The sequence below is a fragment of the Primulina huaijiensis genome, chromosome 6 (genome assembly GCF_012295235.1).
Source record: "Primulina huaijiensis isolate GDHJ02 chromosome 6, ASM1229523v2, whole genome shotgun sequence".
Lineage (NCBI taxonomy): Eukaryota > Viridiplantae > Streptophyta > Magnoliopsida > Lamiales > Gesneriaceae > Primulina > Primulina huaijiensis.
In genome coordinates this window covers 23,284,998-23,299,666 of record NC_133311.1, presented here as the reverse complement: position 1 = coordinate 23,299,666, position 14,669 = coordinate 23,284,998, and the positions used below count along the sequence as shown (strand labels likewise).

The 14,669-nt window shown below is 36.7% G+C and overlaps 3 protein-coding genes across 6 annotated transcripts; 2 read left to right on the top strand and 1 right to left on the bottom strand.

Annotated features, from left to right (window-relative positions):
- Positions 1–705: 705 nt before the first annotated feature.
- On the bottom strand, positions 706–1,315 carry LOC140979206 (uncharacterized). The gene is made up of 2 exons (XM_073444532.1): positions 842–1,315; positions 706–765 (listed from the first exon to the last, which is right to left on the bottom strand). Exons 1-2 carry the CDS (start codon positions 1,313–1,315, stop codon positions 706–708), a joined length of 534 nt encoding a protein of 177 aa, XP_073300633.1.
- A 3,143-nt stretch (positions 1,316–4,458) lies between these two features.
- On the top strand, positions 4,459–9,683 carry LOC140978524 (nuclear transport factor 2-like). 4 transcript variants are annotated; one of them, XM_073443660.1, is made up of 10 exons: positions 4,459–4,691; positions 5,723–5,857; positions 6,428–6,598; positions 6,686–6,734; positions 7,054–7,319; positions 7,417–7,603; positions 8,009–8,130; positions 8,216–8,281; positions 8,472–8,553; positions 9,207–9,683. In XM_073443660.1, the coding sequence occupies exons 1-10, from the start codon at positions 4,653–4,655 to the stop codon at positions 9,416–9,418; spliced, it is 1,329 nt and encodes a 442-aa protein (XP_073299761.1). In that variant the 5' UTR covers positions 4,459–4,652; the 3' UTR covers positions 9,419–9,683. The 4 variants fall into 4 exon arrangements, with proteins under 4 accessions (XP_073299761.1, XP_073299759.1, XP_073299758.1 ...); XM_073443658.1 differs by having other exon boundaries at positions 6,428–6,734; positions 7,423–7,603; XM_073443657.1 differs by having other exon boundaries at positions 6,428–6,734.
- A 531-nt stretch (positions 9,684–10,214) lies between these two features.
- Positions 10,215–12,322, top strand: LOC140979456 (uncharacterized). The gene is made up of 2 exons (XM_073444858.1): positions 10,215–10,767; positions 11,106–12,322. Exons 1-2 carry the CDS (start codon positions 10,399–10,401, stop codon positions 12,285–12,287), a joined length of 1,551 nt encoding a protein of 516 aa, XP_073300959.1. The 5' UTR covers positions 10,215–10,398; the 3' UTR covers positions 12,288–12,322.
- The last annotated feature ends 2,347 nt before the right edge of the window (positions 12,323–14,669 follow it).

Here is a 14,669-nt window from a genome sequence, read left to right as displayed (position 1 = left end):
AAAAAAAAAAAAATAAAAACATTCGTTTAAAACAAGAAGTAAAATGTAATGAAAGTTCAATGATATGTACATATAAATATTACCAAGTCTTGGAGTGACAATAAATTAAACCACCAAATTTTGATGCAAACACCTCTTCATTTTTATATAATTATAATTATTATATCACTCTTTGGTTGGTGAAAAGATATTAATTGACCTTTTCCCTATTTTTTTTTTTATAGAAACAATTATTGATATTTTTATGTAAGCCATCAATTATACATCCTAATCCGAGTCCACAGAATGACTACTGTGGATCATATATGGGCGTTGACTCTCGAACGAAAAATAAGAGCATTTTCTTTTTAAATTTTATTTTTCAGAAATATCAACTTTAATCTACCTCCAAATAAGCTGCAATTTAACTCGTGATTTCCCCTCAAATTGATCAGTTCATTGAATTTGAACCGCTTTCCCAATTGTTGTTTTTCTATATATTTTATCTGAATCTAAATAAATGTCCTTCGATTCATGGAAGAATGGCTAGGTTTGCTTTATTCCGACAGGTCTATGATATATAATTAAGGTTGTGCTAAGAGTGATAGATTGATTTTAATTTCAAAATATTTGAAGTAAATTTTTCCAAATCAAATCTTCAACCTTAAACCAGAAATATATCCATAAACTAATTAATCAGTTAGCTACATCCAATCATCATATTCGTTACGGTAAATTTACCAACCCACCCTTTATTTCTAGATCAAAAATGTTTTCAATTGAAAACTAAAAATGTGAAATCCATGAGAAAAGTAAGAAAATTAAAGAAGAGACGAAATTAACGAATACTTCCAAAACTTACCTCTCGCCTATCTCGCCGTGCATCAGGGGTGTGGTTTTTCATCACCTTAGCCATTGTATGTTGATCCAAGAAGTGACTCAACGAGTGCTCATGACTGAATTCTCCCAAGTGGTAGCAAGTACAGCACAGACGACACTCGGAATCCAACCCATCTTCCAAACAACGCAAGCAAGAAAAGTAGGCCCCAACGAGTAAATCTCGACACGAGGCGCATTTGTGCAACCCGAGTTTATTCTCCATGTAGTAAAGACATACGATATCATCAAAATCCAGGGATCCGTCCCCGTTGGCGTCCAGTTTCCTAAAGATATTCTCATCCGAGAGGTGTTTCGCGACCCCATTCTTGTATTGTTTGAAGGTTATTTTTCCGTCGCCGTTGATGTCGAATTTGTTGAAGTATTGTTTAACCAAGTCTTTCTCTCCTCTGGTTGCTCTATCGTAGTAGGCTATGACAATTGCTCGTATGCCCTCCATTTTTCTCTCTCCGACACATCCCACGATGGAGTCCAAACTATATATAAATGTATGGTTTAACTTGAAAATCACACACATTCGGGGCCGGCTGCGGTAAGTGTTGTTATTGTCATATTTTGAAATTATATTATTCAACCTTATTCCTGCTGGCTTAAGAAAATATATCTCTATTATATATATTAAGCGTAATGACATTTTCAAAATTAAATCTAACTCCACAATTCCAATGTAATAGAAATTACTCAATTTTATAGTTTACACAAACGGTAGAAATAATTTTGGATTTTTTCAAGGTTAGAGACACGTAAATCTTGCGTTGTTTCGTATTTGTTGTCTTGTCCACAACGCCAACCATGTTGAAAGCAACATTGATGAAAACAAAACAAATTGACCAAGACTTTCAAAAAAAAAACAGAGAGAGACTTAAAAAAAAATATCTACATGATTACAGTACGTTACAACTAAGGTCACTTTGGTCAAAGTCCGAAATCTTATGCTCTACCCAAGTACTCAAACCATATGCTTTTTTAACGTTATAATTCTTTAAACTCGATCTATTGTTGTATATATACTAGGGAACAATGTACTCTCGACAAAATATTAATGGAGGTGGGGTGGGCAAGAAATTAAATGAAGGGAATTAATATAAGCACGTTCCACAATAATAGAGAAATGAAAACGCCTTCCACAATACACGCATAGAGATATATTCATCTCCTCGTTTCATTCATACTTATCATATATAGTTTTTGAGTGCTTAATTTTATAATATTTGTGAGGTGTTTGTTTTTCTATATTAAGAGAGCGTGTGTTCTCTTTGACAATACGGTGAGTGATTGTACACCATAAAATATTACAGTGAAATTCTTTTTATCTTACATGTGGTTTTTGTCCTAATAATTTTTGGGGTTTTTTTTTACGTAAATCTCGGTGTCCAATTTAATTTTCATCGAGTTCTCTCTCATCATATAGCTTTTGAGTGCTTGGTTCTATAATATTTGTGAGGTGTTTGTGTTAGTTGTCTCACATCGGTTGGATAAAATACCTGAGACTTGCATATATGGGCTTGGACAATTCTTCCTATTTGAGCTAGCTTTTGGGGTTGAGTTAGGTCTAAGTTTCAATCTTAATATGGTATCAGAGCTCAGGTTCCACCGTTATGTGTTGTACCACCCGTTCTATCCATAGTTGGGTCATTTACAAACTTCACGCTCCAGATGTTCATTCCTGTGCATGAGAGGGGTGTGTTAGTTGTCCCACATCGGTTGGATAAAATACCTGAGACTTGCATATATGGGCTTGGACAATTCTTCCTATTTGAGCTAGCTTTTGGGGTTGAGTTAGGTCTAAGTTTCAATCTTAATATGGTATCAGAGCTCAGGTTCCACCGTTATGTGTTGTACCACCCGTTCTATCCATAGTTGGGTCATTTACAAACTTCACGCTCCAGATGTTCATTCCTGTGCATGAGAGGGGTGTGTTAGTTGTCCCACATCGGTTGGATAAAATACCTGAGACTTGCATATATGGGATTGGACAATCCTCCTCCCTTGAGCTAGCTTTTGGGGTTGACTTAGGTCCAAGTTCCAATCATAATAGTTTGTTTTTTTATATTAAGAGAGTGTGCGTTCTCTTTGATAACACAGTGAGTGGTTGTACACATAAAATATTATAGTGAAATTCTTTTTATCTTGCCTGTGGTTTTTGTCCTAACAAATTTTGGGAGTTTTTTGTACGTAAATCTCGGTGTACAATTTATTCTTTATTTTCGTATTATTATCTCAAGTTGTTTCACTTGGGACCAACACATATAAGCGATGCGTGTGTAAATACATAAAGTATTTACGTTACTCTTTCATAAATCATCGTTGAACAATGAGCAAATAGCAATGGATGGAATTTAATAAAATAATAATAATAATAATTGAATTACCCATTTGCATTTGGATGGGTCACGGGTGAGCCCAACAAGATCTAAGGTCCACTTATATTTTATGCACGTAATTATTGGTCCAACAAATTTTGTGAATCATTTTGAAAGTTTTACATATAAATTTTATGAGATTCTAACTCGATTTGATAGATATTTATTACAATTTAGTCTCAAATCTTGTAATAAATTTGAGATATTGGTACCAGATAAACTACAAATCACATTCTTGTCGAGGAACTAGAGTTCAAATTTTCGAGGGTATCGTATTTCATTCAAAATTTATATATGAGTCCATATGAAAACATAAATTTATTAAGATACATATAATCAAAACATATATTCCGATACAACTATTATTCGTGAAAGTTAAAATATAAAATCAATACAATAATTTTATATTTTGATGAGATCCTCTTTTCAAAGAAGTTAATATGTATTATATTTTGGTAAAACAATAATGTTTTGTTAATTTACAAGGAAAGCCGAGACATCAAATAAATGGATGGCCAAATTAAAGGGATTACGCTGAAAGCTTTTCAAGTTCATTGTATCTCGATTATTATCATTAGAGGATACGGTTGATGAAAATTTAAATTCTGTTGTAGTTTCAACTTTATTTTGTAAAGAGTTTGTTTCCTCTGGGAGGATTTTATATTTTGTTTTACAAAAATATGAATTATTAAATATAATAGATATGTAAGTATGTGACTAATTATTATACTATCAAATATGCTACAATCATCATCTTGTTGAGTTGGTGGAATAAACGAACATTTGATCAATAATTATGAGTTTGATTCTCACTACAAACATGTTATCGGACAAACCAGACAAACTTATCACACAAGGTTTGTCCAGTGTGGTTTATCCAGCTAACATGATTCACATGCAACTTCATTTTACTTTTTCATTGTCTCCATCCTTTTTTTAGATGAATGACGAGTTTTCTTTTTGTTTAGTAAAACTTGTAACAGATGATATCAAGTAATAAATTGCAAGCTTTTATGGGGAAAAAAAAAAACGGCCAAACATACCTTTTGTGTGTTTTTTATATACAAACACAAAAAACACCATAAGACAGCAGCTGAGAAGAAAACCAGTGGTCTCCACCGCCCGATGCCGTAACAAAGAGCGTCTCGTCTCCATATATATACCCAAAAAAAAAAAAAAACACATCCCAGCCCTAACCATACAGAATCGCGCTACACCACAAAGTCTCGTCCCATTCTTTAAACAAGCAGTTTCAGTTTTTTCGAGCGTAGGGGCTCCTTGAAAATGATAATGAGTGATGAAAGATGGCGAAACTGAATCTGGGTTGTGATTAGTTCTGTTGATTCCTGAATCGATCTTGATAATTGGGGTTTTAGATCTGGGTTTTGTTTTCTGAATCTGGGTTTTTTCTCCATGGCTTCCGCTTTTCCTCTGCCTGTCACTGCTGCCCAGGTCAAGTTTTGAATCTTTCTCTAGGCCGATAAATCGTTTTGTTTACGAGCAAGTGAATTGATTCTGTCTGCTCATATGTTGTGTATGCCTTTATATTTGCTGATATACCCATTTTGATGTGTCACTGATGGACCTGTTAATTTAGCGATTGGAAACTGGAAAGGAAACTTGCATTTTTGTCAGAAGGTGTGAATGCCTACTGTCTTATTGCTGCTGTATATTAATATGGGTGGTGGTTCCACTGCCAGTGTGCAGCAAAAGAAGCTTTCTGGTGCAACAGTCCATTGCAGTGGCTAATTTACTTGTATATGTGGCTGCTTTTATTCGTGGATATACTTACATGACTGACATGCCTTTAGCATGTATGAATAAACTTAGTTATGTGCTATGCATATATATTATATGAATCTTGTGTAGCATTGAAAATGTGTTTTGCTGCAACTATGTATCTAAGTTCTGGTTTTTGTTGAGGTGTTTCTTTCTTTTTTTTGTTACATTTGCTGAGGTGTTTGTGGGACCATTGTGTATGCGAGTACATGCTTACTGTATTTATATTCATGGCCTACGGTATTGTGGACATATAAACAGAGGTTTCTATTTTTACAAATCTCGGGGAATCAATATGTAGATTGGTTTCACTTGTGATCAATTTGTTGTGACAATTTGGGTTCTTCATATGATACAGCTATAAAAAAATGCTCCATTTTTTAAATTCATATGATTGAAATAGAATATATCTTGCATTGTTCTATTCCCTATAGATGCAGAATTATATGCTTATAAATATCTGGTCTCTCCTTCTGAAACTATGTTTGCACTGGTGCAAGTAATACAACATATGTGATGGTAGAATGCTGCACTCTAAGGCATAAACTATATCAGTTATTTGTGCGGGTCCTCATTTTTACATCACTTGTTATGATATAAGAAAGTGAAGAAATGTCATTAATGAAAATTCATCTCCTCAGTATTCGTGTATGATGATGGACTTGTTCGTTGGACGTTGACACTCTTTGCCTTTTCTTGTGAAGGTGGGGACATACTTTGTCGGGCAGTACTATCAGATGCTACAGAACCAGCCAGATTTTGTTCACCAATTTTACAATGATGCCAGCACCATGCTTCGGATTAATGGAAACTCAAGAGAAACTGCTAGCGCTATGCTGGTATTTTTAGAAAAATCTCTTACAAGCACTTGTCATCTAGTTAGAACGTGAAGAATAGACTTTTTTATTATTAATTTATTCTTTAAGTGTTTAAAATGTGATAGCATAGAATAGTCTGCAGCATATTTTTATGATGGTAGTGGCACGATTAATTTTCATTTGATTTTTTATCCAATCACATTGGGTAAAATTTCGTTGCTATATTTTCATAGTTTGTGGTTTCACCATTCTGGTCTCTTGGCCATGACGATAATCATAACCTACCTCGTTTGATGTGTCATGTTTTTTTTGTTGTGCCCCAACCCCTGTGTATGAAATTGCATCAATGAAGAACCTAGACTACTATTTAACATTGATCTTAGGTAAATTGATCTGGAGGGTTGTACTCGTTCTATTTTGTAGTTTAAACTCAATATTTCAGCATACTATATTTAACGATGGATTCAGCGCCACATTCACTTTGATTAATTCCAATGTAATTTTACATGATCACACCCTTCATCCTGTTATTTCCTCTGTAAGTAGAATGGGTCAATGTTGGTTATTGAGCTTTGCTTGCCTCCCTTGCAGCAAATCCACCAACTTATTATGTCACTCAACTATACTGGGATAGAAATTAAGACTGCACATTCTTTAGAATCTTGGAACTGTGGAGTTCTAGTGATGGTTTCTGGTTCGGTGCATGTCAAGGGATTCAATGCAAGGAAAAAGTTTGTGGAAACCTTTTTTCTTGCCCCTCAGGTGAAAGGATACTTTGTTTTCAATGACATATTCCACTATGTTGACGAAGAACATATTATTCAGCATCCATTTGCGTATTTACCTCAGAGAAATCTTGACTCCAACCTGCATTTGCCAGCTACACTTCGAGGACAAGGTTGACCTTTTTCATTTTGTTCTGTTTTTTAAATCTTAATTTCTAGTGAAAATGTATGTAGCCAAAAGGAGGACACAAAACTCTGAACTGAACTTTTGGGGACTTGACAATGTGGGAGTGGTGCTAAGTATTTAGCGCACTTTCTTTGGGTGCTAAGGAATTTATTTTAGCAGTAACACTTGTTTCTGTTTATGTCATTGCACCAATAAACGCTAATACAAGTGATATTCTCCATTCCGTAGATAATGTAAAGCTAAATATGGAAAAAAAAACCTTGGTACCTTTGCTAATTATTAAATGGACCTCGGTCGTTTTGCAGCATCCAATTATGGGTTGAATGGAGATTTTCAGTCCAGGGAGTTTTTGGCTACGAGAAATATTCAAGATAATGGCCCTGCCAATAGTCACAAGTATCCAGAAGAACAGCTTCAGCAAGTCCCTGCCTCAGAACAGGTTCTGGACGATAACTTTGATGTGCAGTTGAATGGTTCAATTCAGGGAACTATGAACTCTTTACCTAACCATTTATCTTCCCCCACCGAAGAACCTGTTGTGGAGCCCCAAAAGCATACATATGCTTCCATAGTACGTGGTTAATAATGAGAACTCTCTCTTTTTGAGTTGTACGCTGTTTTTGTGTGGCCAGTTTCTCATGAATTGTATCTTTTACTATGGCTCAAAGTTACAGGTTGCTAAAGCACAATCTGCTCCAGCGGTGCCCATTCCACCGTTTTCGAGCAAGCCTGTTTCTCCTTCAGATTTGCGGCACTTACCTGAACCCAGAATCCAGCCGTTGGCTGCATCCTCAAACCCACTTGAAGGGACTAGTTTGGAGAGTCTGGAAGAAGCACAGGTTGTGGAAGATGAAGGTGACTTTCTCCCACTTCTCTGTTATCATTTTTCATTTTCTGGTGATCTAGATTATATTGGAAACCTCAAGCATAAGGCTGTGTTTGGATCATGGAAATTTTTTTCCTTTCTTTGGTTACGGAGGAATATGAAAGAAATGTTCTTAAAATATATTAAGTAGTTATCAATAATTCACGGTCATCTACTCTTTACTTCGTGATATCCAAATACATTCAAAGAGATGTGAAATTGAGATTGATTTTACATCTAAGGAAAATGTTAATCAAAATCTGATATATCGATTGCATTTTTTCCCTTATTGATTCCTAAATTTTTAGTCCGATATATCAAACAAGTTTTTGGTTTTCATGATAAAAATTTGTTTCTAACCTGTTCGTGTATTTCTTTATATTCATTTTCTGTAGTTGAAGTAATGTCGGTGTATGTGAGCAATGTTCCCACTACTATGGCTGCTTCTGAAATCGGGGAGGAGTTCAAGAAGTTTGGTAAACTCAAGCCTAATGGTGTGGCCATTAGAACTCGGAAGGTCATTTCCGTTTTCCCTTTTGTCCATGCGCTTTAGTGTCTTGTGCTAAACTGCTAAAAAATGCACACCTTCTTTTTGTAAACAGGATATCGATGCATGCTATGCATTTGTTGAATTTGAAGACGTCTCTGGGGTGCAGAATGCGATTAAGGTTTGAGCGTATGTCTTTTGATTATTCTTTGTATTTTCCATTGGTCATTATATCTATTGGAGATTCTAAACAGAAAGTTTGTGGTCCCTATTCCAATAATTTTTGCGTCGCTATAATATAATCTCTGATAAGAGCGAATGTCTCTGAATAAGAAAAGAATGACCCCGTATCTTATATCGGTTACTTGTAGGCATCCACGGTTCAGATAGGTGCACATCAGCTCTATATTGAAGAGCGACGACCGAATAGAAACAACTTCATTCGAGGAGGAAGTATGTATTCCTGTTTTATGCTTTTGACTTGCATGGATTTTTGAAATTTTATGGGGCATAAGAATTTTTTTCACACTATTCGTTGGTAATTCCTCTGGCTTTCCATTTAACTAAGACGTGTTGGAAATGAATGCTTTCTTTGCGAAAAGATAAACCTTCAAGAGGTCCATAACTGGATGTTTAAATAATGGCAAAGCTCGAGTTCCATAGGTTCCTTGCATATGCATGATATTGCTATGGAATAACTTATTCATCAATCCTAAATTTACACAAGCATTCTTTCCGAGAAACATTCTTCTTCTTGTCTTCAACTGGGTAGAAGCTTTTTACTTTTCTCCTTTCGACCGCTAAAGTGCTGATATTAAAAAAAAAAGATAAAGATAAAAATAAATGAATTCCTTGTTAAATTCTTCCTATATTAGAATGGATTGTGAACTTTAACCCTTCAGGCTTTAAGTACCTGATTTACTTGCATGAATGAAATGCGGAGACTCACTCATGTTTGGTTTATTTAACAGTTTTAGCAAGGGGCATCTGTTTTTGGTGGTAAGGTTTGGGCATACCACCAAAAACAGATGCATCCCACTTTGGTTTCTTCTAATAATCACCACGACTGTTCTTAAATTCTTTCATTGTTGGCTTGTTTTGAACAGGAGCAAGGGGTAGAGGCCGGGTTAGCTACTATATGGAAGGAACAAGAGGACGTTTTGGTGGCCGAAGTTTTGGCAGAGGGATCACACAAGATGGGACTGAGCGTACTTACAATAGACCGAGAGGGAATGGTTTCTATAGGCAGGTACCTCGACAAGAAAAAGCGCATTCCACCTATCAGCAAGGATTGAGGAATGGGCATCACTCGGAATGACGATTCGAACGGAACTTCGATTTGGACAAGGAATTTTGAGGCATGGAGTAATATTTATTCTCAATATTATTTTTTTTCATTTTTTTTACAAAATTAACGGAAGCACGTCTTAAGTAAATGTTCTTGGAGGTAACTAGTCATTACCGAATATTTTTGTATTGGGAAGTGACTTTACGCCATTTTTTAGGTACTTGACTATATTGATGCGGTGGCTTATAAATTTTTATGGTTATTTTATTAATATTATTATTACAAGTTAGTCAAATTTTTGGCATCCGAATTTTCCTCTGATAATGAAGTGACTATATATGGAGAAGTGCACCTTGTTCCAATTTTTTTAAAACAAAATTAAATCTGAAGTGTTATCTTTTGCAAAAAGTTAGAACACTTGTTTCATAACATCGACGTGAGTTTCAAGATGAGGTATTTTGCAGGTGCTTATGGGAATTTCTATTTAAAAGTTTTGCAAATAATTTTCGAATAAAATAGGTTTGATGCTTGGGAATTTGAAAGGCTTATGAATTATGATACTTTAAAATCTAAATTTCTGTGTGATAAAAAATATTTAATTAATTTTATGATTTTATAATGATGAATAGGTACAAATATAATTAAGTTAATTAATTTTAGAATCAAGAAAATATCTACCTACTCTTAAAATGTAGAAAGAGTACAGTAGGTGAATAGTGATCACCATATCTCAGGACCACAAACAATTCGGTCAAACATAGTGTTGTCTCCTTATTTTCCCCGTCCCATATATCCCCTGATTTCTTGTTCTTTAGAAAGGTCATTATCCTCTCTACCCCCCATTTCTTCCTCCCCCCGAATCATACCCATATTCCCTCGCCGGAGTGGCGGCCGGAACAGCACATCACCCACTGCCACCTCCGCCACCATCTTCAAGATTCATATAAAATGTACGTCAACCAAGCCTGACGTTTACTTTGTCTCCATGTTATGCATTTTCGGACAAGAACATGGCGCCGCTCTTGAAGCCCTTCCAACTATTGGAGATAAATATTATCTCCGCGCAAGATTTGGAGCCCGTGTCCAAGAAAATGCGCACGTACGCCACGGCCTGGATGAACCAGAGCCGGAAGCTTACGACATGCGTGGATGCTGAGGGCAAGAATAACCCCACATGGAATGATAAATTTGTTTTCAGGGTGGATGAGGATTTTCTCGGGCGAGATACGTCCGCCGTCATGATTGAAATCTATTCCGTGAACTGGTTCCGGGACGTTCTGGTTGGGACTGTTCGCGTACTGGTTGGAAACCTTATTCCACCTCCTGTCCGGTCGCACGGCCACCGCGGCCATATGGGAATGCGGTTTATAGCCCTTCAGGTATAGTNAAAAAAAAAGTTCAATTTTAAAAGCAAAAAAAAGTTCAATTCTTATCGTGGCGCATATTTTTTTATCTATAATTTTCTAGGAGTATTAGATGCTATTTTTCATGTTATAATTTAGATGGGTCCTTCAATGATCTACACCTCCTTTTATGTCATAGTTCATATCATTTTGAAGGACTGTTCTAGCTAGCTAGCTAGCTATTAGATTTTCACTTACCAGTCTATAATTAAATAGCAACACAACACAATGGGCGATGTTAGTGTACATAACTTAGGTGCAATATTACTTTTACTTAATGTCATCTTTCGATTCATAAATCTCTTATGGCATAGGTACGTCGTCCATCAGGACGTCCACAGGGAATACTAAACATCGGTGTGGCCTTACTAGACAGCTCCATGCGTAGCATGCCACTCTACACGCAACTCAGTGCATCAGCTGTCGGATTTCGTGACCTAATGGAGGATCCACCCACTCTTCAACAACTAAATCAAAACGAAAACCAAAAGAACGACAATCCCTGCGTTGCGAGGCCTATCTTGCGAAGAACAAGAAGTGAACGTAGCGAACGAGTGACAACAGACGATTTCTCCCCACCAAACAGCTCACTCGTTGTTGTGACAGGCAAAAGTGGAGCTAAAGAAAGTTCTATACTGAGCATCACAGAGCCCGTGGATCCATTTAAAGGAATGGTGTTCAAGAAAGGGAAAGCAAGTTCAGTTATTAGTGGGGCCGAGCTTAGAGAGAAGCCTAAAGAAAATGGTAGAAAAGGGAAAAAGGGAAGTTCGGTCTTAAGTGATTCAATTTTGAGCAAAGAATCTTCCTACTTCTATAAGATGGAAAAGGGTGAATTTAAAAGTACCGTTGACCCCAACATTCAGGGGGGAAATGAAAAGGCTGTTGATGAAAACCCTAAAAACAAGGTTATAGATGAGAAATCTGTGACAAAAAATAAAGTGGCCAAAAATGGCAATTCACCTAAAGACAAGGTCCAAGAAGGCAAGAAAGGGCAGCCCATCTCAAAATACAATGGTTACAAAGAGTATGTTTCACCAAAGGGGTCGATGCCACATGGTAATAAGTACGGGGTGGGTGCACAGATAAAGAAGGGCCGTTCTCTTTGGTCGGACTCCGAGGTGGGCCCTTCTCCTTCTGAGGTGGCAGCAGTGATGATGGCCGAAAAGAAGTATCCTTTATCGGATAATCAGAGCTCCGTGTTGGATGGTTGGAGCTTGGATGAAAGTGTCGAAGGGCTTAGGTCAAAGCTCGAGAGGTGGCGAACAGATGTGCCACCATTGTATGATCGTAGCGGATACTCATCGAGCAGCTACAAGTCATCAGCTAAGCATCCTCGGAGGCACTCTCATGATGGAGGAAGTGGTTTGTTTTCATGCTTCGGAAACATATATGGGTATGAGTGTCAATGTGTTTGTGGTAAGCCGCCGGGAAAAAGGACCCGTAGCACAAGGTTTCATAGCCCATCACTTGGCACCTCGGGGCGATCATTCCTTTGAGAAATATCTCAATATGTTGTGCAACTAGATGATTGGTAATATTTTTTCTTTCTTTGATATCTTGTTAAATAATATTTGGGGAATTTGATATTTGATTTGCAGTGTCATGGAAATGAAGGACATAAAACTTCTTGCAGGCAAGTATTGAAGGCATGGAGTTGGCTAAAGAGTTGTTGCAAAGTCGTGATTTTGCCTTCTTATGTATTTTTAAAGACCATGAAAGATGCGTTTGCTATGTTAGTGCTTGTAATATAAATTCCTGATTGTTTCTAAGGTTCCTTTTGACATGTTTTAATTTTAATATATTTCATTTTACTTCTTATAGATATATCAATAAATATGGCATGTATGGCCAACACCCATAAGGTGTATAAATGACATAAACCTATTCCCCGGATATGTATATTCGAATCCAAGTTATATATAACTTGGACTATTTCTACATTGTAATCAAATAAATAAATAAATGACAAAATGTACTTGAACTATTTCTACATTTATTGCAAAGAGTTGCATGATTTAGCATATTGCTTAACAGGCTCTTGCAGTTCCCCATTTTTGAGATGAAACCGAGTAAGCTAGGCAGTATTTATTGATTTCACCATTTCCTTCGCACCAACATGGAACTGGAGCATTTGACATCTCCATGGAAACATAGCGACAAAAGTCAGAAGATGGTTTCTAACAGAGGTGTGTACTTAATGAGAGCGACGAAATGAGTCAACATTGAGCTTGTTTTGTACCTTAATCTCGAACCATGAAAATGAGCTTGATCTCAAACTTTAACTATGCTCATGTTCAAGATTGTAAACTTCAACAAGAATAAGGCCAACTCAACTTGTTTGCACACCCTATGGAGGACAAAAAAGAAGTCAGGCCTCGATAAGAAACAACTCAACTTGCTTGATGGCTGTAAGACTAAGATCTAACCAATGTGATTGTTAAGAAGGCGCAAGCAAACCAGAAGGGAAGAACAGCTTAAACTTCTAGCTAGACTGTCAAAATATACAAAGGTGCTTCAATGGTGGTCCCCAATATATGATCATTAAAAACAATACACGTGAATTTGTATGAGAAATTTTCCCATAAATTGAAGTAAGAACGAAATTGATTGGGATTCATCAATAATAATTACTATCTGTAAATTGTAACAACAGAGACGGTCCCAGTGACCAGATCTATGAGCATGTATGGTACAAAAGGAATCGACATGGCCCTACGAAGATTTGAAACATGTTTCAGCTGGGGGAATTTTGGGGTCAGAAAACGACCCATCCAAGATATGATTCGATGTCCATTTGTTTGCTGCCTCTGTACAGCGTACGCCATCCCAAGTTATGTACTCCGACGGGTTTCTGGCTTTCGGATAAACTGGGAGAGTAACGTGATAAATGAAAGACTTTAGAAGGGAAGTGTTGGAATTGTAAAAGAAATTTCGTCCGGCCAGTTGCAGTTTAAAGGTAAAAAATACATTGTCAACTTTAGACTACTGGATTTTCGGTAAAGTGACATTTAACTGATGAAAACAAGTGGCAGACTCATAACTCTGAATTTATGAGTTTCTAGAAGTATTCCTCACGAATTCAGCGAGTGGCTGCTGATCATCTCTTACCCTGTGGTCTGCTTCTCATTGATTTATCCAAGCATATAGCCAGTAGCATTGTAATCGATGAATAAACTCACGTTTAGTCCACACATCACCAAATGCAAATGGCAAAACAAACCACCTCGAATTATTATTATTCTTCCGATGATCTCGTGGGTCGAGCGCGCACCGCCTGAAGGAGGGAATGCAGAATGCTTCATTTCTCTACTTCTTGGTACCAAGGAAGAGCATGGTTTGTCAGATGGAAACTCTTCTTATCAACCAGCTCTCTGCTCAAGGGTTCCATCTGACAAATATAGCTGACGGAAAGCATCGAAATTTGGGGACATCTGAATTACCGGTAAAGGAAATGATGGCCAGATAAAGTTTCTGCCTCTCCCTTGTAACTTGTTAAGGTACAAATTGATGCCAAGGAAAATGTACAGGTGATTCTATTGTTAACTCTAGGTAATATATAGAAGATGATTACTTGCAGATTCCGCATGTATCATCTCGTGGATGTGGCGATTTTGGTTTCTTTTTTGCAACTGTTTGGCAAATTTGGACAGACCTCTTGGTATTTGTATACGAGGATGTTTTCCATTTGATGTTCTAATATGTTTTTAGTAATCATATATTACTATTTTGGCTATCCAGAGATTGTGATATACGGTATCGATAGTCAACTGTGTAATGTAAAAAATGGAGCCGCCTGAGCAAAGGTGATCCCCTCCCCCTCCCTTCTTTTATTTATTTATGAATAAACATCATTTAAAAAAAAAAAAAATAAATATTTA